This window comes from Balearica regulorum, chromosome 1 (assembly GCF_011004875.1).
Source record: "Balearica regulorum gibbericeps isolate bBalReg1 chromosome 1, bBalReg1.pri, whole genome shotgun sequence".
Lineage (NCBI taxonomy): Eukaryota > Metazoa > Chordata > Aves > Gruiformes > Gruidae > Balearica > Balearica regulorum.
The window spans coordinates 216,245,876-216,271,462 of NC_046184.1; the positions used below are offsets into that span (position 1 = coordinate 216,245,876).

The 25,587-nt window shown below is 46.9% G+C and overlaps 1 protein-coding gene across 1 annotated transcript in view; it reads left to right on the top strand.

The window, feature by feature from the left end:
- Positions 1–25,146, top strand: part of MAP6 (microtubule associated protein 6) — a 47,345-nt gene extending 22,199 nt beyond the window's left edge. Inside the window, exons 2-4 of the mRNA XM_075742598.1 lie at positions 9,987–10,200; positions 11,883–12,079; positions 24,885–25,146. Coding sequence (XP_075598713.1) covers positions 9,987–10,200; positions 11,883–12,079; positions 24,885–24,954 — 481 coding nt within the window. The 3' untranslated portion in view covers positions 24,955–25,146. The remainder of the gene's footprint in view (positions 1–9,986; positions 10,201–11,882; positions 12,080–24,884) is intronic.
- The last annotated feature ends 441 nt before the right edge of the window (positions 25,147–25,587 follow it).

A 25,587-nucleotide genomic window follows, 5' to 3' on the forward strand; every position in this document is an offset into this window, starting at 1 on the left:
ATGCACCGTCCTTCATCTCCTTGGGCAGCAGCTCTTCATTTCTGTAAGATTCTGGCCTGTCGTTGCTGAAAGGTGATGCCTTTGGATTCCCTCCCCACCCTGGATCTCTGGGGTGGCCTGATCATACTATGAGTTTGTGAAATGTAATTGCTTCATTCGACCTACAAAGCTTATTTTTCCCCAGCCTTCCTTAGCACGTCTTGCTACACCAGATTCCCCTCTTACAAGTCACATCATGGATTCACATAGAGCTTTTGCAGTGTGGTCCAGCAAGCTCTGATTCAGAAAGTCATTTATGTCCATACTTACATGTAAGGAGCAGCTGAGAGCCACTGTGCATGTGCCAAAGTGTTTTGCTGCACCGAAATACTGCATTTTTAATTTGTCTCTTGTTTGTGTCTTCAGACACTTGAAATGAGGTGCTGAAAATGTCTCTCCACCAAGAATCCCACTGGAGCCAAAGGCTCACGAGGCCACCACGTGAGCACAGCTTTGGTGTGCCAATTTGCACGGGGATGGGCAGAGGCAGACAGGCTTTAGCTGGAGACAGACCCAGTGTGCAGTGTCGCCGCAGGCAGCTGCCGGTTTCTCTGTATCCCATCAGATATTTGAATGAGTTCATCACACTCAGCATGAATTACACTGAAAAATCTTTGCACTTGAAGAAGAGCAGAATTTGCAATGCTGTGATGTCTTTGCAAGTTTTTCCGCTTTTCCTAATCTGAAGGTTTCTTCTCAAGTTTGTTTTTTTTTTTCTTCTCCAGGACCTTACCAAGGGTGACCCTTGTTAATGCATGTGTCCGTACCTTGATGGTGGCTGTGCGGTTGTGCATGTTGTCTTGCGAGGGACTCGGACACGTGATGCTCTTCAACCCAGCAAACTCTCACAGGAGCACTTTGGCTCTCCTCGCCCTGTTCAGGTTTCTGCAGCCCACCCAGATCTGCCTGTGGCAACACTTTTCTTAATCCTAATCTTGCTACAGCACGCTGTCAATAAAGATGCTTTGCTGTCAAAGCATCCATGCCATGAGCTGCTTTGTTTGTTTAACCTTGTGGCAAATTTTAGTCATCTGCCCATTTGGAGGACAAGGGGGATGAGACATTGCTCTTGCTCCAGCCAACTGGAGAATAGACATGAAGGTCATTAAATGGGATGTTAGCAGAGCTTTGACCTGACCCTGACCCATTTACCAGGGGTGAACATGACATTTACAGATGGGTTGTTTCTGTAAGCAAGCTCAGAAATGTCAGGCTGCGATCACCCTGGGAGCTTTCCTAGCAGGCTGCATTGGCTGGCTTCACAGGTGACACCAGCACTGAATTGACCAACTTCACCGACTTGAGCATGTACGAAGACAGCACAGCAGCTCCTGTATGGAATGGCCAGCATGTCCCTTCCTTAGCAGGCCACATGAGCTTAAAGCAGCAAGGGAAGTTCGGAGAGATATAAACTGGCAAATCTCCACAGGGTTGTGATTCACACTAGGAGGTTTCCTGAGGTCTCACTGTCGTTGGGTTTAACCTCTCTCCGTATCTCCAGATGGACATTTCCATGGTTTCTGGCATTTCTGCAGTGGGATCTCCTGGTGTTATCTTCCCAAGAGTCCACACTTTACCCTTCGGTGAGTGTTTAGCTCCCAGGAGGGCCTTGGGCTGCTGGGCTGTAGCAGATGCTGATGGATATTCTTCATCTGGCTCGGACTCTGCTTTCCCCATGGCTGGCTGAGCACAGGGGCTTGGGTGAATGCTGCAGCCTGAAGAGTGGAGCTATGGTGAAGGCAGCATTGGAAGGAAGGAGATGATCATGGGGTGCTGGTGTTTACCCTGAGGTCCACAAAGTGGATGAGCCACCTAGTCTGAGTGTGGGGGTTTATCTATCTCACCCTTTCCTATCATACATGGACCTCTCCCCGCTGCTCAGTATCCCAGTGGCTGGCTCTTCCTCATGGATGGTCCTCAACTCTCCTATTTCTCTGTGCTGAGACATGAGCCATGGCAGGGCTGTTACTCTTGGAGTTACTCTCCCACAACTACGTTGCTCTCTCAGCTCCTTGGCCCTCTGCAATGTTCACCATCACCATCAGTCCTCTATTTGTGACGTTGCAGACATGGCAGCATGGGCAATAATTCTGCCCCCTTGGAAGGCCATGCTCCATGGCCCTCGGGCAATGCAATATCCATGATTTGCGGGCTGCTGACTCAAGCAACTTTTATAAACGGATCGCAGCATCGTTCTGCTCTGCCAAATAACTTGACTTCATCCTTTTCAGTACATTACTCATATCTTGCTTACAGCCTGCTTCAGCCAGTGCTAAAGTTGCCCTGTTGAAGTCTCAGCACTTTCCTCCTCTTCTATGCCAGTGCTCTGCTTGACAGACCCTAAACAGGGATGTCCACAGATACCGGTCCTTCCCAGCCCGCTCACACTTACTCCATTGTGCATTGTCTAAGTTTCAAATTCATACATTAATATATCACATTGTTTTAGTCTTTCTGCACAATTAGATATTGGCTCGTCCAAACTGACTTGCTCTGTGTACGTCTATATATATATGTGTGTGTGTGTGCATGTCTTAGAGGTTGATTATTAATGTTTGGGGAAAAAAATAATCTTAAGCACCAGGAGCTTCATTATACCATTCACAGTCTCAGTGCAGCTTTACAGTAAATTATTGTGTGCAAGATAATAGCATGGGCATCAGAGGATAAAGCTGTCATTAAGCATCCATGTTGGAGGTGGAGACAGGGCACTTGATGCAGCAGACAATGAGGGGGTAGTTCTTGCACTTGCGGCAGCAAATTTTCTGTGTTGACAAGACCAAGAGTTGGTTGGAAATGACCTTTAAACTGAAGGGGGCTGGGATGGGAGACGGGATGAAATGGTTGAAGTCAGCGTCTTGGTGTGCAGAGGGCACACTGTGTTGCAGTAACGTGTCAGGCTGTCAGAAGCAGCGAGGAATCATCCAGGTCAGGGATTTTAGACTTGTTTCTCTGGGAGGCAAGAACATGTTGCGCTGTTTACTATTGCATGAGGGACCTCAGCATGGGGCAGTGTCCCTTCATTGCTGAAAATGTGTTAGCAGTCATGTTTTGGCTCTTGCAGAATGGTAACCATTGATCAGGCTTATCTTCAAAATTAATTGTGTTTGCAGGAGGACACTCAGCCTGTTTATATTCAGCCCAAATGGAATTTTTCTGTTCACATTAGAAAAGAATACAGCTTGAGGATGCACGTTCCTCATATGAGCAATCCTTTGTGAGCAGTATTTGCTTGCACTCCAGCTAGTCCTGTATCTCCTGGCTGATCGTGGCCAGGACCAGACAACGGAGGGAGATTAGAGGAGGTTCATACAGCATGGAAGAGCTCCTGCTTCAACCCATAGTTTGTAGAGGACAGGTAAATGCTGAGGAGTGGTTTTAATGATCATCTCGAGGATGTGTTGCTGAAATTTCCATGGGTAACTCTCAATATTCTCAATATCCATCTAAACAGACATAGTTTAATTAAAATCTTATTAAATGGTGGAATTCAGTGACCTCCTTTGGCATTGAGTTGCAGAGATCAACTAGGCATTATCATTGAATTTGGGTTTCCCACTGTTTCACTTCTCTGAACATCTCTTTTCCTGCATTAAGAAGGAACAGGGAGCTGGAGAATATTTGGGAGCAAATGATACTCTATACCAGAAAGGCAAAATGATTTTAAAATCTCAGACAAATTTGCTACTTAGTTTGGCAAAAATGTATATTTTTTCATTGCAGCTTTGTTTAGAGGAATATTAAGGAGAACTATTTCTGAAATATTCCTTCTGAAGCGGTTTGATGTTTTGCTTCATAAGGGGATTCATAGTCCTTTCGTGTTGTCTTGAGTAGAATAAGGGAAAAAATGGGATGGAAAAGAATTAAGGAAACTGAAAAGGAAAGTTAAATTTTATTTTCAGAATGCATGAAACATTTCAGGCCAAACATTTTGTAAAGGACTTTTTTTTTTCCCAGTGAAAAATCTGAATATTTTTCATTTTTGGTTGAGCCATAGTTTTTCAAATTAAGCGAGGAATATCCCTTCAGTGCAGCACTCCACCATGAAGTTCCCGGTCTCCCTTTCCTGCACCATTCATTACTTCATGTGTGCACATCAGGATGAGGGAATTGGGCTGGCTCAGTGCTGGTAAAACTGCTGTCAGCAGAATACATTTAACATCCTGCGCTGATTCTGAACAAACGTAACCTCTCTTTAAAGTCCTTCAAAGTAGGTGGAAGCTTTGAAGTGGTTAAACCTGGCCCCATCTTCCCCTTCTTCCTCCTCTTGGTTTTGCTCTGGCATCAACAGACAAAGGCATTCAATGCGTACATGACTGTTGGTGAGCATCTCCAGAGATGACTGCATGCCATAGTTCACATCAACCCCATGTCCCCTGGCTGGGGTGGAGGAAGATTTTGAGGTCACCTTCACCTGCAACCACCTTTAGCAATCCTCAGCCAAGAGGAAAATGCAATTAAAATAAAATAACTAGGGTGGTTGAAGCCCCATGCAAGAGCAGTGAGGTATCCACTGATGTATGTGGAGAGCAACTCTTGCTTTAATGGATTTAGATCAGGCCACCATGTCCCCAGGCTACTGTCATCTTATAAGAAGATCTGCTGCCTATTAATTTGCAAGATGTCTGCCCCATCCTATGCAGCCCTGTGTTCTCATCAGGTCTGTATACGGCTAAACTCCCTTTATCTTCACTGGGAATTTTTCCTGTTGGACTTGGCTTGCAAAAGGTCATCTGATGCCTCATATACTCTTTTTGTTGAGTTTCATTTCGATTTCCGTTTCAGGTCAGCATTGGATTCCCGATTGATTCTATTTATTCTTTGTAAGGCTGGGACCAGAGCTAGGCAGAAAATTAGGAGACGTGTAATTTGCTGCTATTTCAGTTCAAGCCCTTCGTTTTGCGCCAAGCTAGCAATTCTTAAAATCTTCCTCAGCAAAAGTAAGAGCAATGAAAACACCTCAGATGAAGAATTACAGAGCTGGACTAAGCTGTGTCTGTTTGATATGTCCATATTGGTGCTACTCCGTGCTTGTGACTCATTCTTGCAGCATAAGCGAAGGCTTTTGGTCAGGTTTTAGGTGAGCTTTCAGGCTGAGCTCTTTTAGGATGAGGTCTAGCATGCTCCTGAAATACTTCCAGAGCTAATTTTGTGGGGAGCGGTCTGTGGTGGTCCAGACGCAACTATGACCAGCTGTTCTCAAAGCAAGGAGAAATATCATTTTCGGGACTCATTTCAGATTTCAGTTGGAATTTGTAACTTTTGGGCACCTTCCCCTCAAATTGACCTTGGGATGTTAAATAGTAACGAAGGAGGTCTCAGAACTCCAGGGGCTTTCCCCAAGTCAGGGTTAATTTTAGTGTTACATGAGCAACCGATATGATACCTAAGAGAACAGGTATATTTACTATTCCCAGAATACAAAAAAAAAACCAAAACAACCCAATCATCTCTTCGAGCTGCTGCTTTTCCTCTCACTTATTTGCTGCATATAAGGAGTATATAAATTCATAAAGCATCTCCGAGTGACATAAATATCCTGGAGCATCAGGCCAGTTCCAGTGCGACTGCCCTAAGAGGTTGTAGCTGTGCCGTGCGCTGTTTGGACACTATGAGCTCATGGTGACATAGGACCCTATCAGACAGACATTTGATGGAGAGTCACCAGACCTAGAAAGGAGATTTAGGTCACCTTCTTGAGACGTCCCCCCATCCCTACAATCAATAGAGACGCAGACCCCAAGCAGGGCACCTGTCTCCTCATGTGTACCTTTGCATTAGTAAATTCATTGTGCCTGGCACTAAAAACTGGTGATCCAGGCTGTGAAGTTGCTAGCACACCCCTGCCTACGGTTTTGGCCCAGGGTAACTAGTACTTTTCCAAGCAGTTGTTGGGCTGGGTTCAGGAGCTGGCATATTCCGAGCGCAGTTCCCCACAGGCTGTTTTCCCTCACTCATCTGTGGTGGAGACAGAGAGATTTAGGAATTTGTACTTCTGTGATAATTAACGATGGTAAGCTGAGTTTCTGGGCACTGACGCCACCAGCACAGAATAGCCTGTGTCTATTCTAGTAACACTTTTTTACAGTTTATGTGTTGCCGAAATATCAAAAATAGGCACTGAGATCAGCTTGCTGCACCAGGGTAAATTTACCAGAGTAAATGCTCTGAATTTCTCTCCTCCTTCCACTGCCTCTGCAAGTTCTGGATAGCAGATGTGCATAATACTTGGGCACACTGGGTGCTTAAGCGTGGTCACAGCAGGGAGTAGCAGGTCCATCCCAGGTGTGGTAGGACTCCATACAAACGTGGCCCCTGCTCTCTCTCATGCCTGAAGGGACCGGCTCTAGTGTAATAGCTGGTGATGTGAAATCATGCACAGTTGGCTGAAAATTATTTAGAATCGAATCATAGAATCTCAGAATTGTTTGGGTTGGAAGGGACCTTTAAAGGTCCTCTAGTCCAACTCCCCTGCAATGAGCAAGGACATCTTTGACTAGACAAGGTTGCTCAGAACCCCGTCCAACTTGGCCTTGAATGTTTCCAGGGATGAGGCATCTACCTCCTCTCTGGGCAAGCTGTTATTTTTAAATGTGCACTGAATCCATCTGACATACCTGGTGTTTACAACTTCTTGATAAACGCTGTAAAATATTTCAAGATCAATAGCCTTCTATCCTCCACTTCCAGAGAAGATCCTGGCTGAGCTATTTCAGAGCTGGGGGACATAGTCCATCAGCATGCATCCACCTAAGAACAGCTATTGGTCTGTCCTTTGCCTGCAAACCCAGGCTCATCTTAGGAGATGTAGGGTAGTCAAAGGTCTCGCCACCAAATTCAGCAGAGCTGGTGTTAGATCTGCCTTAAGACCAGCAAAGCAAGGATGAAGAAGGGCGGAGGAATTCATGCTCATTTTTAACAGTCAGATGAGATGATTGGTTTTAACATTAACAGCCCAGCTTTATTGCATGATCTCTTGCTTTAGCATTTCAGCAACCAGCACATGGAAGTACAGAAATGCATTCCCTGCCAACCCACAAGCAGCACGAGGCTTTTCTCTCCCTTTTCCCCACCTCCTGAGTCTGCCTTGTCTACAGAGATCACAGGCTTTTCAGGGAGCAGCCCATCTCTTTCTACATGTTTGCATAATGCAGTGCATAATGAGGTTGCCAGGCACTGTGGTAACAAATACGATCACACTGCTTCAAAGCTCACCTCCATATAAACCAGCATTTTATGAGCAGCAGAGTGAATAACTCCTGGTTTGTGTTCCATCTTTAAAGTCCAGCCCCTACATGCACGCTACTACAGCCTCCATCCTTTGTGTCTGGTTCTGTAGATGCAAGCTGTGCGTGGCCCTGGTGGCCCATGTGGGCTGGTTGGCCAGCTGGCCTTACAATAAGTAAGAAAATTAACTTTAATTGTCTTTGCCTCAGTTGAAGAACACTGTTTGGATGTTCCTCTTTTGCCCACTCACAGATTTTGAGGAAACCTTGTAATTTTCACCTCTGAGACTTCTACGTCTGCCACAAATATGACAGAAAATAGATAATGGGTTCAGAAGTTGCTAGGGAGGGATCTGAGTGACAGATAGACATGGACAGAGGGAATTAGTGCATGGTTTTGTTTCCTTTGGAAAGCAGTTAAAAACATAGAGTCTACTTATGGACCAAAAGTGGATCCTAGGATGAAGCCTCTTCTGAGGAGCTGAGGATGAACTTTGAGTTTGTCAGTAATGTATTCACATCTTTAATCCAGTTCTTTAAAGATGCTTCCTCGTCCTTTGTCTCAACTCTTCATGCAGAAGGGATATTTTAACAGTCATCTGCAGAGAAATATCTGTGGACAAACGGGTGACATTCACTGAACAGGAACGAAGGAGACACAGACGAGCCCATTCATGTATTGCTCGTTCAGTGAAACAGTTTCATGAAGAATAGCATCCTTCAAACAGGCAGCATCCCTGGGCCTTTGGCAGTATTATCCAAGCCCAAGGAGGGCTGAATAGTAAAAGAGGGGGAGGGAAATGAAGAAATACAGGGAAAATAAAAAGTAGATGTAGGTAGAATCAACACTAAGAAAGAATGGAGAGTTGGAGATGGGATTTGGCTCATAGGTGAAGATACCTACATTTAGGGGTGTATGTGTGAGTGTCTTCATGTGTGCTAGATGTGCTCTCCCATCAGTGGAGATCTAGCCAGTTGACAGATCCCCAAGAGGCATTCAGCTCATCCTACAGCAGTCACCCATCTTTGGTATAGGGAAGGGCTCTACTGGCTGTGTTGACCAGTCTGAATCATCTGCAACAAGGACACAGTCACCCTGCAGATGTGGTGAGACCTTAACATAGGTGTCCTAGGAGGAGAAACACACCTAGGAGATTATTGCCACCAGTAGTTATCTTGGAAGAGAAGGGGTTTTTCTGTTTTTGCAGTGGGATTATGTGAATGGTAAATGTGGTATTGGGTGGGCAGGGAGGTGCACTGATCCCTCTCTAAGTGGGTCCTCTGATGACCGATGAAGTGTGCATGTCCATACTGAAACTTTCCTGAGCCTCTGTCCAACTGCTTATCTTCATAAAAGTAAAAGCTGTATATCTCCATGACCATTTGTCAAATTTGGTTGAAGCTCATTAAGATGTTCAAAGCTATTATGGGAAGGGATTGACTGGCAGTGCCCTCACAGAGTTCATTTCCCTAATAAACCAGGCTGAAAACAAATAACGCAACCCAAAGATGGTTGAGTGGAACAGGGCAGGAGGGACAGGGTCTGCAACTTCGAGGTCCCAAAATTAAGCCGAGGGCTTTGATTTCCAAGGAAGATTCACCCCTTTGTGGAGGGCTTGTATCACCACCGTTAGGAGAGCTCCTGGCTTGCACTGGAGTCTTAAGGATCTAAACACTGCCCGGGACTGTGTCTGAGCATGACCCATCTAAGGTAGCAACACACTTGGGGATTCTCCATCCCCCTTCTCAGATGAATGGCAATTTTTAGAGAGAAAATGAAATGGTTTGCTTCAAAACTAGAAAGATGTTGGCGCTCCATTGGGAGGAACTAAAAAATGCATGAGAAGGAGGCTGTGGATGGGAACCAGAATGTGTGCAGCAGATATTAAAAAATCTTTGAAATGTGTTTGGGTTTTTCTCTCAAAAAGTCACAGCTCCGTCCAAAAGAAATGAAAGATGGTTTTATTTTTTCAAGTAGCTCGAAAATTCCCCATCAGCTAATAAAGAGAAGCCATAGCTTACAATACCTGATAAACTGTGCATTTCCTACTCTGCTTGACTTTACATCTAAGACAGCTTTATCTTAAATTATTCCTTTATGGAATTAACAAAAGCCGTTCTGCCTAATTTGGTGCAATATAGGCAAAATGATACAACTCACTACTTACAGGCATGGGTGAGGGATGTCTATAGAAAATCTTGGCTCCTTACATTTCTGAATCACCCAGCTAGCTTGATTGCAGGGAAGTTTGCTGAGAAGTGTGTGTCCTGTGTTGAGTTGCAGAACATGAGTTTTGATGTTCCTTTCTAAATATTCTTTTCCACCCTAACTGCAAGAGTCAGGAGCTGCTTGCAGGTAGCATCAGTGCAGAGGTGAAGCTGTAGAGACAAAAAAGCATCTATGTTTTCAAAAAAGGGATCACAGTCACGTCTGAGGGCAGCTTTTCAGAGGGTACCTGACCATTGTCACACAAGTAGAAAATTGTCTGGTTCCCAGGACTGTCTGATTTTAATAGACCAAATTTCATTTCAACTTCTCTTCATGTGTCAATGGGTTTTGATGAGGTCAAAATTAGCTGTTGGGAGTCAGTTTCTTTGTAAACCTGACTGGATAGAGGCAAAACCCTTTCCAAGCAGACCTCACTGAGAAATGAGGGATTTCATTCCCACATTACCACCTGTTGCTTTAATTCCTGAACGCCTTTCTTTTTTGATCTTCAGAAACGAGTTCAGACCCTGGGTAGATGTCAAGCCTGTGAAAGCTATAAAAGCGAAGGCCCAGTACAAGCCACCAGAGGAGAAAATGACTCATGAAACCAGTTACAGCGCTCAATTCAAGGGGGAAACCAGTAAGCCTGCTCCAGCCGATAACAAATTCCTGGAGCGCAGAAGGATACGCACTCTCTACAGTGAACCCTACAAAGAACCGCCAAAGGTGAGAAATGTGGTGGAAGGGACCCAGGGCCATCACTGCTCCTGGTTGGACATGTCCAATACAGTGAGGCTGGGCTGAACACTGCCTGCTCTCATTCCCTCTATGCGGCATCTTCATTTCCAACCACCTTGGAGATGGTGGTGGATGAAAAACTGAGTATAACCCGGCAAGTGCGCTTGCAGCCCAGAAAGACAACCATGTCCTGGGCTGCATCACCAGCAGTGTGACCAGCAGGTTGAGGGAGGTGATCCTGCCCCTCTACTCTGCTCTGGTGAGACCCCCCTGCAGTGCTGCATCCAGCTTGGGGGTCCCCAGCACAAGAAGGACATGGAGCTGTTGGAGCGAGTCCAGAGGAGGCCACGGAGATGATGGGAGGGCTGGAGCACCTCTGCTCTGGAGACAGGCTGAGAGAGTTGGGCTGGTTCAGCCTGGAGAAGAGAAGGCTGCGGGGAGACCTTAGAGCCCCTTCCAGTCCCTGAAGGGGGCTTATAAGAAAGATGGAGAGGGACTCTATGTCACAGAGTGTAGTCATAGGACGAGGGGTAATGGTTTTAAACTGAAAGAGGGGAGATGGAGATGAGATTGAAGGAAACAATTCTTCCCTGTGAAGGTGCTGAGGCCCTGGCCCAGGTTGCCCCGAGAAGCTGTGGCTGCCCCTGGCTCCCTGGCAGTGTTGAAGGCCAGGTTGGATGGGGCTTTGGGCAGCCTGGGCTAGTGGAGGGTGTCCCTGCTCATGGCAGGGGGTTGGACCTAGATGGGCTTTGAGGTCCCTTCCAACCCAAACCATCTGGGATTCTATCGGCTCTAGTACAGGTTGATGCATTTTGGAGACAACACTGCCCTATGTCAAACTGTAAAGAAGTGAGAGTAGGGCCCAGATGAAAAGGTTTTTGTGTTGTCATTTCCCAGGTATTATCTAGACAGCTTTCTCTTTCTCCCTCCAAAACTATAGGCACCCAGCATTACATGATACAACATTTATAGATGATAAGAGCCAGATCTTCATCTGCAATTAATTCAGAGCGCTCCACAGATTTTGACAGTACGCGTTTTGGCTTTGATCAGATGGAGGACATGTGCCGAGAAGGACCTGGGCTGAAATGTTTTCCAGCCTTGTTTTGTAGGAGCAGTGGAGGATCTGCATATAAAATGGAGTCAGTCTGTGGAGTTTTAGACCTTCCCAGAGTTTGTAAGCCCTTAGATTTGTGAGGTCTCAAAGGGATGGCAGGGCCAGCATGGAGGAGCTGAAGGCTGCTGTTCCTCCTTAATTTTGAAGCTATCATCTTCCCTGCTTTGGGGGCTGTAGAAACCAGGTGTACACAAGGCACTGTTGTGGACTTTGCTGAGGTGCAACTCAGTGTCCTGTGCCCCAGCTACCCCAAGCAATCTGTTGTAGCAACCTATGGGGGACAAGCAGACTTGAGGAGTCACGTCCTGCAAGAAATGTGGGGATTCGTACCAGCCTCGTTGTCCTGAGCATCATTTCTTTGCTTCGAATCCAGAAACAATCCCCTCTGGGCTTGCAAAACCCCTCTTGAAGTCAGATGGCAGGGCATAGCTGAGTAGATAAGTAACATTCATGCCATTTCTGATCTAAATCCTGTTTCCCACCTGTCCTTCTCTCTCTCTCTCTCTCTCTCTCCATCTCTGTGTTGTCGTTTTGCATGTCGCCCTCCATGCAGGTGGAAAAGCCTAGCGTAAAGCCTTCCAAACCAAAAAAGACCGCAACAAGCCATAAACCCCTGAAAAAGGCCAAAGACAAGCAGATTACATCTGGCCGGGCTGCCAAGAAAAAGAGCGCCGAGACCTCCAACACAGCAAAGCCAGAGGACAAGGAGAAAAGTAAAGAGATGAACAATAAACTGGCTGAGGCAAAAGAGTAAATGTCACTGCACTTTCCTTTCTTTCTTTTGTTTTTTTTTTTCCCCCTTTTCTTTCCTTCTTTCTTTCTTTCCTTCCTTCCTTCCTTTTTTTTTCCTTTGATTAAATAAAGGCCACAAAATTAATTAGAGGCTTCTAATCTGCTTTTTGTTCTGATTGTATTAGAAGCTTTTCTGTTTTATTTCCAAGGAGGATTAGGGAATCCTTGTTTCTGAGGTCAGGTTGTTCTGCTTTGCCTGCACAACACGGCTCTGCACAGAGTGAGGGACGTGGGAATGCACAAGCGGTGTCGTAGGAGATGAAGGTGATGGATCAACCATGATTGCGTCCAACAGCCTGTCCCTTTCCTCGGGCTTGGTCCTTCAACGCTTTGATGGCATGGAAGTGCCCATCGAGCCATGGAGGGTCTGTGCTCTCATCCCATGAAGGCCCTTTTGGGGTTGGCCATTGTTTGGTCATCTCCCACTGGTGTCAGCAGGTGAAAGGTTTTGGAGGCAGGGAGGATCAGAGGTTCATTCGTGGTGCCATGGATCTGCCATAAATCCGCTAGAATCATTGGTGTGGCCAAGAGCAATTTCCCCTGGTGACACTGGTGAGAATTTTACTCCAAGAAGCAACAGGGAAGGAGATCCTGTGCAAATAAAGGGCCAAATCTTCCCTCCAGAATAGCTGGGGGATAGTTCTAGGTGCATCAAGGCAGCTTCACCCATCAACACCACTCAAAAGACTTGATTTAAAAAAAAATAAATAATGAGTGAGGGAAGGCGCAGAGAGCAGTGAAGACTTCCCAAGCATGTGGCAGGTCAGACTAGGTTATCAGCAGGCTGTTCTTCCCTATTGTTTTCCCTTGGTTATGGATCTTTTTAGTTATTCCTGGTTTGTTTTGAATCTTGGTCTGCTTTCTTCACTTCTGGGGTGCCAGTAGACAGAGCTAGATTTCAGAAAGAGGTTTAGTTTGCAGACGTGGCCTTCCAAGGGGTAGAAATAAGTCACCAAGGTTGGCTAGAGCTGTCGGCCCCCGTTGTTTTGACTCTACCAGCTGTTGGAGTTCATGTTGGCTTGTAAGCATCCTAAGAGGGCCATAAACCAGTTGCTGGGATCCCCAGACTCCCTCCAGGGAAGATCTCAGGGTTTCAATCCTATTTACTGTGCTCTTACTCTAGAAAATCCTCGTGCCCAGCAAGACCAGTTTGGAAGCTGTAAACACAGCGGGACCATTTGTCAGCGAGTATGAACTGGCCCAACAGACTGGCATTGCATACCCCAAAATTTGGGTTGTTGAGTCAATGAGAGCTGGGAGAGGTATGGTCCCAATCCAAATTTATGTGCCTAACTCCTGGATTGGGTCCTAAATACGTAAGGGTTAATCTTGACCCCACCAAACTGAGCTGTTAAACTCTCCTGGAGCAGAGTAGCTGCAAGTCGAGATGCAGGGTTCTTCTTTATTTTTGCAGCTCAATATTTCTATCCTAACACGCAGTCCAGCTTGAAACTTTCAGAGAACAGACAATTGGGAAGAACAAAGAGGGAGAGATGGGAAATAGAGTAAGGAGATGGTGTAAGAGGAGAGTATCAGAACTGTGTTGCTGTAGAGGTGTTTGACTGAGGAAAGTCTTGCTGCTAGGGTATTTTAGAGATGTGAAACTATTTAACAGAAAAAGGGATGGGCCGGGAGGGTGAGGAGTCCCGTTTTTGGTGTCTCACCCCGTTAGAATTGGGTTTTTTGGAAACATAAATGAGTGGTGGGCTACAAGGCTGAGAGAACGTTTCCAAGGAGGAGGACAGCTCTGTGGTATACAGATAGTGACATTTGCTGGCCTTAGTAATGAATAAATGCCAAGTTCAGTGTATTGTGTGATGTGTCCTGTTTGCCTTGTGCTAACAGCCTAAAGCTTTGAGTATAAGTAAGTGTAGTGTTCTGAATTCAGTGGTGTATTTCCAAGCTTAGCTGTGTTAGAACTGTGTGCTATGAGCTAGTCAGGTTGTGTATGTGGAAAATATATATTCATATATAGAAATATATATATTTAAACCTCCGATGTTTAGGAGGAAACCAGGGAAATCCTCCAGGAAGTAAAACTGTGGAAATCTTTGCGAATGTAGTACATTTTTGATGTGCATGCTCCATGGAGACGCTGACCTGTCCATATTGACCATTGCTTTTCTGAGTGCTCAGAAGCCCCTGCAGCACTGCTCGAGTGCAAAGTTCAGCTCTGTCTCCAGAGCAACTCGGCGAAAGGCTTGCATGGAGCTGGTGGAGAGAAGTGCCACTCACAGCTCTTCCCACCCCATCGCACAAGGGACAACTGGCCAGAGAAGCCTGAGCTTCCGAGACTTGGTGTGATTCCTTGGCATTTAGATGCTTCGTCCATCTTCACACTCCTCAGTAACGTCCTTTCCTATCGCAGGATATAGCAACAGCGTGAAGATGACGTGTCACAGCAGGCAGAATATGTCAGGAAGGCACGTAGACAGTTACCAATAGCCCCCAACACACCGATCTCACTGTACATAAGGAAAGACCATGCCAAACGATTCTCCCAATTATGCTTTGGCCCGAAGCTTCACATTCAAAGAGATAGCACGCTTGCCACCATTTCACCTTGAATTCGATGAGAGTTTGGCCCTTGACTTCAAGGGTAACCAAATTTTGCCCAAGAAACATCATTAAGATGCTCAGACCACCTAAGCATCTCCATGACTGTGGATCAACTGCTCATCATCTAGGGCTTCAGGGTTGCTTCTTCTCAATGAAGAGCATCCGTCACGGTGTTTGAATGAAACATGCACAGTGAGTGGTCAGAATATGGCCTTATGTTTCCTTAATACACAAAGTTTTCGGCAGCATCTAACTACAAAGCTAGGTATAAGTGCTAGCCAGTGGTCTAAATTCCCTCTCTAGTGAAGGAACTTTCCAAGGGTCATTGAGCTACCTATTTTGGACACCTCTCTTTGGGTGGAATGAATGATCCTTGGCAAGTTTCAACCTTTGCAAAAAAGATCTTGGGAGACTGGTAGGGCCTGGGGACCTCCCTCTCAGACAGCAGCAAAATAGGGATATAAATCCTACATCCTGGCCTTTGCTCCATGTGCACCAGGTCCTCAGCATACATTCAAGCACACAGTTTAGCATTGCATTGAATGCCAGGAACTGCAGCAGAGTCAGGCCTCAGGGTGAAATCCTGCATTGCTCTACCTTCCGCAGACTTTATCCCCATCCGACCCACTCAGGTTTATCAGAAAGGAGACCAAATCTCTGCCGTTTCAAGTTCACTTTGGACTCTGAGCTTGTCGATCCCACTGGGAAAGAGTGCTCTGCTGTTCTGTGTTTCCAGCTACCACAATGCTGATTCTGTTTCACCGCTAATTTTTAATATGTTTTGCTTTCCTTGTAAAAAAAAAAAAAAAAATGTTTTGCTTTTTACCCTGTGAAAGTTCCTATGCTGTCTATTGCTTGCTTTCTCATTTTCACTGTATTGTACTGTTACTCCTTTCTGCAAAATGGTGCTAATTGCTGACTGAGCTCCTGTTTTCTGACTGCTTTGCACACCGATCACCTGCTTCTTCATTTGCAACGCGTCCGGTGTAAAAACATGGCTCCCGTGAATTCCACAAACTCTTGCCTCTTGGAGGCAGATAGGAAGTGTCTAATTAATATTTTGTGGCCTGGGTTTGGTTGCATATCACAAATTGTCTCTTGTAATGTGTTAAGCACACCTCCTCGTGGTGCTTTTTCATTCTTGCTGTTCTAATGAGAATGACACACACACACACAGACACACACACAAATTAATGTATAGCCAATTGATTGTGACGTGCTTGTGATCTTTGCTTGCTCAAAGGGGTTTTTTTTTCCAATGATAAATAAATGCTAAAGACGAATACCACCTCCTTGATCTTGTTTTCTCGATAAGAAGCACAGTTAAGTGAAAGAAGCACCCTTCCAACCGTAATCAGATTTGTGTTGCTTAGAGCCGCCACTTCCACGCCTGCCGTAGGGACAACTGAGCTGTCGCAGTCTGACTCCCTTTAGACGGCTGCCGACCTCAGACTAGCCTGACGTGAGAGCTAAGCGTTTGCAAATGTGAAGATGGACAGTGAAGTCATGTGGACGGAGCAGGTAGTTTGCTTTTGTTTTCTACGTACGCAAGCGCCTTGAGCAGAGGGTTGGTGCGGTGAGCGCCCTGCGCGCAGGCGGCTGCTGCATCGTGCTCCTGTCCACGTTGCACTGGATGAGGGAGCAGAAACCCAGCCCCGTCGAGAGCTGGAGGGAGGGGAGGTGCTGTGGATGAGGTCGCTTGTTTACATACCCTTTTCCGACGGCCTACAGCTTTTGCTTTGGCCCAAAACCACCTGAAAAGCCCATGAGGTTATAAATCCTCATTGGAAGGAGGTGGCAAATTCTTGGGTTGAGGGCTTTCAGCGTGCTGCAAGCCTAGCCACTGTTGAACTGGCTTTTGGCAGTGTCTGTGGCAGTGCAAAGCACTGATTTTTCTATTAATGAAAGCATTTGCTATCTGGAGAAAATGATGGTTGAGAAGAAAGCAGGGCTGAGGGCATAATTTTATTTTAAATGGTGAACCCTAATCTTACTTCCATTTCTTTTTTTTTTTTTTAATTAGACTGTAAACCCCTACCTGCAATTTTTATTTTTAATCATGTTTTCTCTTTTAATGGATATTCCAATACCATCCCCAGCCCCTGGACTGGGGTTTTATTTTGAAATCTCTCCTCCAACATAGCTCTGCTGACTTCCATGGAGCACCGACCCTTTCTGTCTTACTGTTTCGGGGTGCTATTTCTCATCCCTGCCTGGTTTACAAATCACTTTCTGAATTTATCCCATCTGTGACTACATGCTAATAACAGCGCTGCTTTCTCATGTCCTGCCATGTCACCCTGCCTTCCCTCTCCCTTCCCCACCAGCTTCATCCATTCATCGATCACGCATAACTACATGATCTTTAGGTGTTTCAGCTGAGCTGTAGGTCCAGAGATTTATCATTTCACCCCTACACAGCTGGTTTTGGAGAAAATGCTCATTGTTAAAGGACCGGTCGTTGATGGGGCTTATCTGTGACAATCCATGTTGGCCAACAAAATGTTTCTCTCGTGACACAAAGGTATGGGGTCTGTTCTGTGCTGCACCATGGATGGGTGATCCCTCTGATCCCACCCAGCTGCCCACACTCAGTGCTGGAAAACATGCCCTTGCTGTCCTATCGCTCTCTGAACTTGCTCAGCATTGCAAAGCCTAAACACCCAAAGGGGCAGGATGCGTTTCTAAGAGACAGTAGGACGTACTGGGCTGATGATAGGCACGGGGACCTGGGCTCTCACTGAACCCGCTGATACTGACTCACTCCTTAATCTTTGCCAAGTCATTAGTGGCTGGCACTGCCCACCTTTTTACAGGGGTGGAAACGATGTCTGTGCAAAGCACTGGAGGTGGGTTACTAAAAATTAAATGCTTTTGTCTTGTAAGAGCATTTAGTGTGGAGGTGCTGGCTGGAGTAAAAATAGTCCTAATTGTCAGCGTTGGTGTCTGGTGAGGGGACAAGGAGGAGAGAGAAAATATTGTCACGTTGAATTTAAAGAGTCAAGTCTGCTTCTCACACTTAATAACGGAGCATCTGAGTACAGCTTTGCAGAGATGTCGTTTTACTGCACAGGGTGTGAGCAGCCCCAGGAGGGATGGCCGGCATGTTTCCGATTCTAATCAGTTGCTTTCAAATAGTGTGCTGAGGGCTTCATTTGGCACACACCCCCAAAGACTTGTGCATGGGTGGATGAAGAGGTTCCTGCCAGATACTCTCCATCCATCTATCCCGTTCTCTGCATCAGTCAGGAGCTTAAGTGCCTTGGGCACAGGACTGAGATTTACTGATTTTACCACTTGCAAATCTCTGAGCTTCCTTTGAAAAACCTCAGTTATCATTATTACATCCCTGACTGGTAAAGCAAGGTTGAAGGATGATATTTCATCAGCTGACGTGCCAGCCCTTGTACAAATGCAGCCTCTTGTGTCACAATATCCTTTGGATTTAGGGTTTATTTAGAGATGTGCCAGTGCAGGAGAGAAAGGGACTTTTTAAGAAGATGTCTTTGTCATAGCCGGTACCTCCCAACATCCAAGGAATAACCACCATCCCCAACAGCAACACCGACATCAAATAAAGAAGAGGAGCTGTACAGGAAGAAGAAATTCCCTAGAGTGCAGATGATGACATGGCCATGTTCAGCACTAAGAATGGGATCTTTTGCACAGTCGGAAAATAACGTGGTGTTCAGACATGGGCTTCAGGTCTCCCTGTTTTCAGCAGTGTCATGGTAAGTTTGATCCAATCGGGGATTTGGCAGCCCACTTCTATTTGCCCTTATTCACATGAGCTTTCTGGTTTGGGAGCAATTCCGCTAATGCCACTGGGTCTACTCACAAGCTCAGAGGTCTACGGTGAGGGGTAACACAGCTCTGAGGACTTCAGGACTGGTGGTTTATCGTGAACTATGGATTGCTTGTAAACAGTCTTAATTTCTGTTGCAGGGTGCCTTGGAAACAGCTTCCTAATCATGACTGTCACGTGGAGGAGATGTGAGGACAAGGATAAAAGAAAAGCCTGCTAATGGATTGAAGGCATCTTTATGCTTTCTAAAATGCCAGCATTCCCTGCAGGGAGTCGGCTCCACGGAAACAAACGGCAAGGACCAGCCGCCAGAAAAATGATGGATGAGGAGTAGTGACAGATCTTAGCGATATGTGAGAGCGCTGAGGAACAAAAGCCGTTCCTTCAGTGTCGGCAGTTCAATGGTGTGAGAGATGGAAAGGGGGAAACGTTTCTGAAACCCCCTTGTTGTCATCTGCCCACCTCCCACCCCAACCTAGCCTGAGACATGCAGCAACCTCAAGCCCCTGAGCAAAGCTGAGTCTTCTCCTATCTTGGGGAGCCAGAGACCTGCGTGCCCTGCCCAGCTCTGAATGGTCTGGAGAGCTGGGTCACAGCAGAGGGTGAGGAGCACCCTCCACAGTGCGTGGTGGAGGGGGGCTCACCACACAACAGCTGTGGTAGATGGGTCTGTCCTCATCCACTAAACAGCACCTAGGAGCACTTGATGGTGCCATTACTTGATGGTCAAGATAGGGAAATCCTTGGTCATTGGACCAACCTGCTCCTTGGCCTGGTTCAGGATTTAGTACCCAACTGAGGATCAGTTCAGCTGTGGCCACCTTGTTTGGAGCCAAGAGGTGTGTCAGCAGGGACATGAGCCAGCAAGGCACTTTTAATTTAATGAAATAGATAGTTCTTTGGAGTCGCAGGGCAGTGGATGTCCTTGCCTCCATTGCCCCTGCTCCCTCCCCTCTCCCCAAGTCTCTTTGCTGACCAGACTTCTCGGTCCCTGTTGGCTCCTTCCCACGCAGTCTTCAATGCCCTCACCACCCCACCAGACCCCATCTACCCACCACACTGCTATTCCTTCTTGCCTTCAAAATCATTTTCCCTCTGTCTTCCAGACAACTTTCCAGTGTCTGTCCTACAGCTGCTTCTCCAACCCTTTCCTTTCTCCCACCTCTCCCCCTCCAGCACCTTTTCCCTCCAGGTCATCCTAAATACCCAACTCTGCCAGGGACCTTCTCCTCCTCATCCTCCCCAAGTTACTGTCTCATGTCCGGTCTTGTCTCTCTTGGACTGTAAATCTTTTTCTTTGCCTGTACCGTGTGATAACTCTCACTGCTTAGAATAAACAATACCTCACCTACCGACTGCCCTTTCTCTCTCTCGTTTCTTGGTGTGGCTTCAGTAGATGTGTCTGTAAATGCAGTGTGTGTCTGTCCTCTTGGCCAGTTCAGCAGTCGGTCTTGCTACCACAGCTCTATCCATAGTCTTTTGGGATGGCTCTGCTCGTGTTTTTGTTCCCCGGTACCTTCCTTTCTTTTTTACAGCCACAGAGACAAGCTTTCTTGTCTATCTCGGAGCCCAGCATATTCGGAGCTGCATGACCTTCTGTCCTTTGCAATTCTACTGCATCTGATAAAGAGGTTGGCCTTTCTCCAGCTTTGTGCAGAGATGTCCTGGGCTGGCAGGTGGCTCAACAAATGCAGCAACTGAGGAGGATGAAGGAGAAATCTTGTAGCCCAGAGCAGAAGCAGCCGATGTTAAAGGATCTGCATTTCTCAGCGCATTACAGAAAACAGTGGGCAGAACTGTGTCAGTGGAAATCCAAGCAGATGCACCTCGCAGGGGAAGAAGCAGAAGCTGGCTTAGCAGCAGGACATGTTTCAGAGATGGATGCCCAGGAGGCTTCTTATGGTTCAGAAGGTGCCCTGACCATCTGCTTCCTCCATCCCAGGCTAGGACTAGACCTGCCCGTGGTGCCTTCAACCTGTGAGTACAGCAGGGACCCAGTTGTGACTAAGTTCCAGGTGGCTCCTTGCTCCCTCCTTGTCCTAACTTACTGCCTGAACATGCTCGTTTGGTCTATGCTGGCTGGAGCTATCAGTGCAAGTGGAGATGGTGCTTCTTCCTAGCTGCTCCACACACGTGGAAAGATGCAGGAGCAGCTCAGTTCCTCTACCCTTACTGTGACTTTCATTGCTGGTAGTGTGACACCACCCTGCCAGAAAGCAAAGGAGAGTCCTTATCATGCTGAGTGAGGAGGTGAGCTTGCAGCATGGTCATCAGACTGGTGTCACAGGCCATCTGCTGAAGTTAGGTCTGCAGACCTAACTCAAGGCCAAACTGAAGCTGGTTGGTGGACATGGATGGGAGAAGGATCAAGCAGTGCTCAGTCTCCTGGGTTTCCCTCAGTGATGCTGTGCAAGAGCAGACAGAAGAGGTTAAATGTGGGGAGGTCCAACCCTCCTCAGTGAGGAGCCTGGAGATTTCATCTAGGACAAGCAAGACCTGCAGCCAGGTTGTGCTTGACATCTCCGGGCTCTAGGGATTTCCATGTAGATACTGGAAAAAGGCAGTGGGAAAGAGGATCCCTTGGTGTAGGTAATGCCCTGCATCCTTTCCCGTGTGTCGCCATGGCCCACCTGCCATACTTTCACAGTGCTGACGCCTCGTCCTCCAAACTCTAGACTACAAGAGTGAAAAAGATCTAGAACACCCTAAAACAGCAGCCAAAAACTGAATGGTATTTAGGACAATACTCCTGCATGCCACTGAGGTCCCTAGCTGACCTTGGGGGCACATTGAAGTCCTCTAACATCTCAATTCCTGCCAGCAGAGCTTTGTGAGTGTTTGTGTATCTGCTGCTTTGCAGGTGGACAGTTGTTTAAACTCTGAAGTGCTGAGCTCCTTGTTGCCCGTGTCACACCAACATCAGGTCAGATTTCAGATTTTCCGAGGAACGTAGCCGAGACCACATATTGAGTACAATGTTAAGACCATTTTCCAGGACAAAGACAACTTGAATTTTTGTCACTAGTATCACAGACAGCAAACTGCAGTGCTCAAAGGGCCATAAAGCATTCAGAAGAAAGAGGTGACTTGCCATATCCTATAATCTTTGCATTTGCATTTGCCCAAGGAATTGATGAGTTTGTATTTTCTGAGGAACATGAACCTGCCACTGTCTTCCTGGGTGAGATCTTTAACCAAAAGATCGGTTCCTCCACAGGGGAGAGCTGTCGCATCACCTGAATTTTTTGGGCAAGAAAGACCATATTTCTTGGTTCCTCAGAAAAAACAGCTCTTCGGTGCCAAACTTCACAGCTATATGTGCCTGGGCTTGTGTTGCTGTTCCTGAGCCACCAGGAGAGGATTCCTGGTGCTTCTAGTTGCTCTTGAAGTCAGCTTTTAATCTTCCACGTGCCTGGAGTTGGTGCTGTCTATACAGACTCATAACAGCTCCCAGATAGTTCAACTGCTTTCCATGAAGATAATTTTGCAGAGGATAAACGTCATCAGCTCTGTTTTGATACGAGGCCACCAAAACACCAAGACCTGAATGCACAGAGGAACAGAGGTGAACCATATCCAGGTGCTCCACTTCTGTGAAGAACAGGATAACGCTGCCAGAGCCCATCACCATCAGAGACAAGTTTAGATCCCAAGTCACAAGAGCAAAGTCCTTGCATCGTCAGTGCTCTGAACTGGCTGGTGATCCCGGTTCCCTGCTTTTAGACCAGAACAAGTGAAGAGGAGACCGTGCTACATGTGCTCGTGGTGGTCACCCATTGGTTTTTTTCCAGACACCAGGTGCTGCCTCTGGAAATGAACCCCTGCTGAATTTCGTACTCTTTCTGCATCTTTCTCTCAGCCATAACCTGAGTAATGATCTGTCACCTCCAATCTGTGTCCTCTCCATTTCTCACCTTGTCACGTCACATAATTAACCTCTCCTACACACAAGGGTTTCACCAGACAATGGTTTGCCACCGGCAGCCCTCACGAAAGCAAAGATCTCCAAATTCTTTCCTTGCTTGGCTAAGACAAAGATTATTCATAAGTGTTTCTGCGTGTGTGTTAGGTGTCATTACTTTTCAGGATCAGGCTTTCCTGTCAACCCTCCGATTTGCATCCTCCCTGCTCACTCTTCCCAAAGCTGCTAACCCAGGCCAGACCTTGCTGTGCAGCCCCCCAGAGAGCAACCAGGGCTGTTTTCCTCCTGGCGAGAGGCTGTGCAATGCTGTGTTGACCCTGGATACCAATTCCTGAGGAAAATAATGTAATTACCTGCCCTCCCCCTGCGCCCCTTCCAATTTAAAACAGGTTCTGAATGAGCTTTACTGGGAAGGACAATCACACAATTATCTGTATTTGATGCAAACAAAGAGGAAGCCAGGGCACGGGGAGCCTCTTTCTGCTCCAGGAGGTTGGGTCTTAGCCAGCCTGTGGTACATGGCCGAAGGACGCATGTAGTCATGAGAAAAGAGCCAACAGATTAAAATGGAGAAGTATCCTCCATACAAACACGCACCGCATGCACCAGCTTTCTGGGCTTGCCTCATCTGATAGGTGCCACACCAAGGCTCCTGAGAAGCGTAAATTCCCCTGGTGACTCTAGCAGGGGCTAAGGGAAATGTTGATGGAATTTATGTTGCTTCAGGGAGAGCTGATTTTTGGCTTTCAAGCTCTATTCTGAAATTCAGGGTAGCAGCAAGAGTGGCGTTGGACATCAAGGAAGAGGTGGGATTAGTTTGGTGTTGACTCACCTACAACTGGGATCATCACATACTCACTGGCACAGGAAGCCCAGTTTCTGCATCGTTCCTTACTAGATCAGGTCTGAAGATGTGCTCAGAGGGGGTGGCTTGGCATCTGGAGTAGCTGCTGGCAGCCTTCAACCTGCCCAGCTTCCGTGTGCAAGTGCCCTTGGGCACACTCTCCACTGGCAAGTATGCGCAGGCATCTCCAGCCTTCTCCAAAGACCAGGCAGTGTGTCCTGTCCTAGCAGATGTCTGTGGTCTGTCCTGACAGTGGGGCATCTTTCCAAAGGGGAGCTGCCCTGCATTTTCCCCTAATCCCTTGACTTACGACACTGGGCTCACCTCATTCCCATAGGAACTGGTAGACTGGAAGGCCTCACCAGTTTTCCTACGCTGGGGATGCAGGGGAAAGGCCATGCTGACCTCTGCCAACAGCCTCTGGCGGCAAGTGTCTCTGCACTGTAAGCACGAAGGGCAGGACGAGGGTGAGTATTTGAGCCAGAGCTGTCCTGCCAGGCATCTCCACATGGTTCTGCCCCGTGAGCCGCTCACGCAGGGATGGTTAGTCTCACGTGTCCAGGTTGGGCTGGTTTCATGGGCCGAGGAGGTGGTAACTAGCACTTGTTCTCCTGGCCCTCTCCTTCCCTCCTTTAATCTACAGGCTGTAACCGTTCCCTACACAAAGCCAACATCAGGCTGGCGGACGAAGGGAGATCTCCACAGTCCCTTAATGCAACTGATGTGCAAAGTTGCCCACTTTAAAGCTGAGCAGGTTTCTCCTGCCTCTCCATCTACTTTCTGCAGCCTCGCAGATCCCTCCCTATCCATCACACATCTGTCCTCATCCCTGGAGATCGTCCTTCTCTTCCTCTCTCCTAATGAAGATTGATTCCCTCATTCCCTAGAGGTCTTTCCCTCCCCATCTCTCCCTCGGCACTTCAACAAGACCTGACCTTCCCTCCAGCACCCGTCCAGAGCTTCTCCTGACAGTATCTACCCTAACTCCCAGGCTTGGTTTTCTTATGCTCCCATCCAAGACTACCCCAGGTACAGAGCTGGCCCCGCAGCTGATCCTAACAGGCATCCAACACCTTGGAGCCACCATCACCTCCTGGTGTCTCCTTGGAACATTGAGGAGGACAGGTCCTCTCAAATCATGTGTTAGCGGGGCTTGCTTTCCTGTTGGTGGTTTTAACAGGCACCGGGTGCTTCCTGAGCAGTGCAGGAGCTCATCTCCCGTGTGTTATAGGGCTTTCACCATCCGCCTTGAGTGAAACTGCTTCTTTGTGAGACAATTTTACAGTGAGGTGCTTGTTCGATGCAGGTTATAATCAATTGGCAAGCATTTTTCATAGCTGGTGGGTGGGCCTGATCCTGGTCACAGTTGAACCAGGGGCTGGTCAAAAAGTCAAGAGCTCCAACTGTCCCAATTTTGTGGACATCTATGGGTTTTGGACCAATTCATTGTAGGGACCAGGACCAGGCTCACCAACCAACCTGAGGACATACCAAACATGTGTGGGCCATTTGGGGAGCACTCTGCAGAGCCACTTGTCACAAGGCAAATTCCAACTCAGGGGTGGTGTTTTGTTGTCATGCACCAGCTGATTGCTCTGACAGCTTTGCAATGATGCTCTTTCTCTGCTTCCAGGACTCCTGAAAAAAACACTGGTGCTACGGATCAAGAACCAAGTACCTTAGTGCAGGACCAATGCACATGAAGTTGAGCACTTTCTTCTAAGCGGCAGCTGGAGCAAACGTATAGTCTGCATGAAATGTGTATTGTCTGGCTGGCATACAATAAAGCTGATGATCAGAGTTGAATGACAATTTCTCTTGTCTCTCAAACACTGAGAAGTTACTGTCACCAGGATCTGTGTAATGCAGTTAGCATGTCTGTGCCTTGATTTATATTCAGTAAAGTCAGAGAAAGAAAAATGGGTCCAATTCTCCCTTTATTCATAGCTGTGAAACAGCACTGGTTTCAATGGTGTCTCTAGTTTACGTGGGCAACAGAGAGATCAGATTCACATCCATAGCTCATGGAAGTATCGTACTGGATTTCAGATTTTCTTTTCAAATATCCTTGGAAGATTTAATGCACCATAAATTCTTAACCGCTGTCAAGAATTCATAATAACAAGAGGACCTGCCAGATATCGCCAGGTGAAGCACGCCTTGTGCGACATCAGCCAGATCCCCTTGTTGTTGTGTTGTAGCCAAGAACATCTCAGACCTTCTTCTGCGGCTGTTAACATTCGATTTGTTCAATTTGCCATTTAGGGCAAATGCTGGACAAGACACCAAAACTTGCTGGCAAATTAGTATTGCTTCTCAGCATATTTTCCACAAAT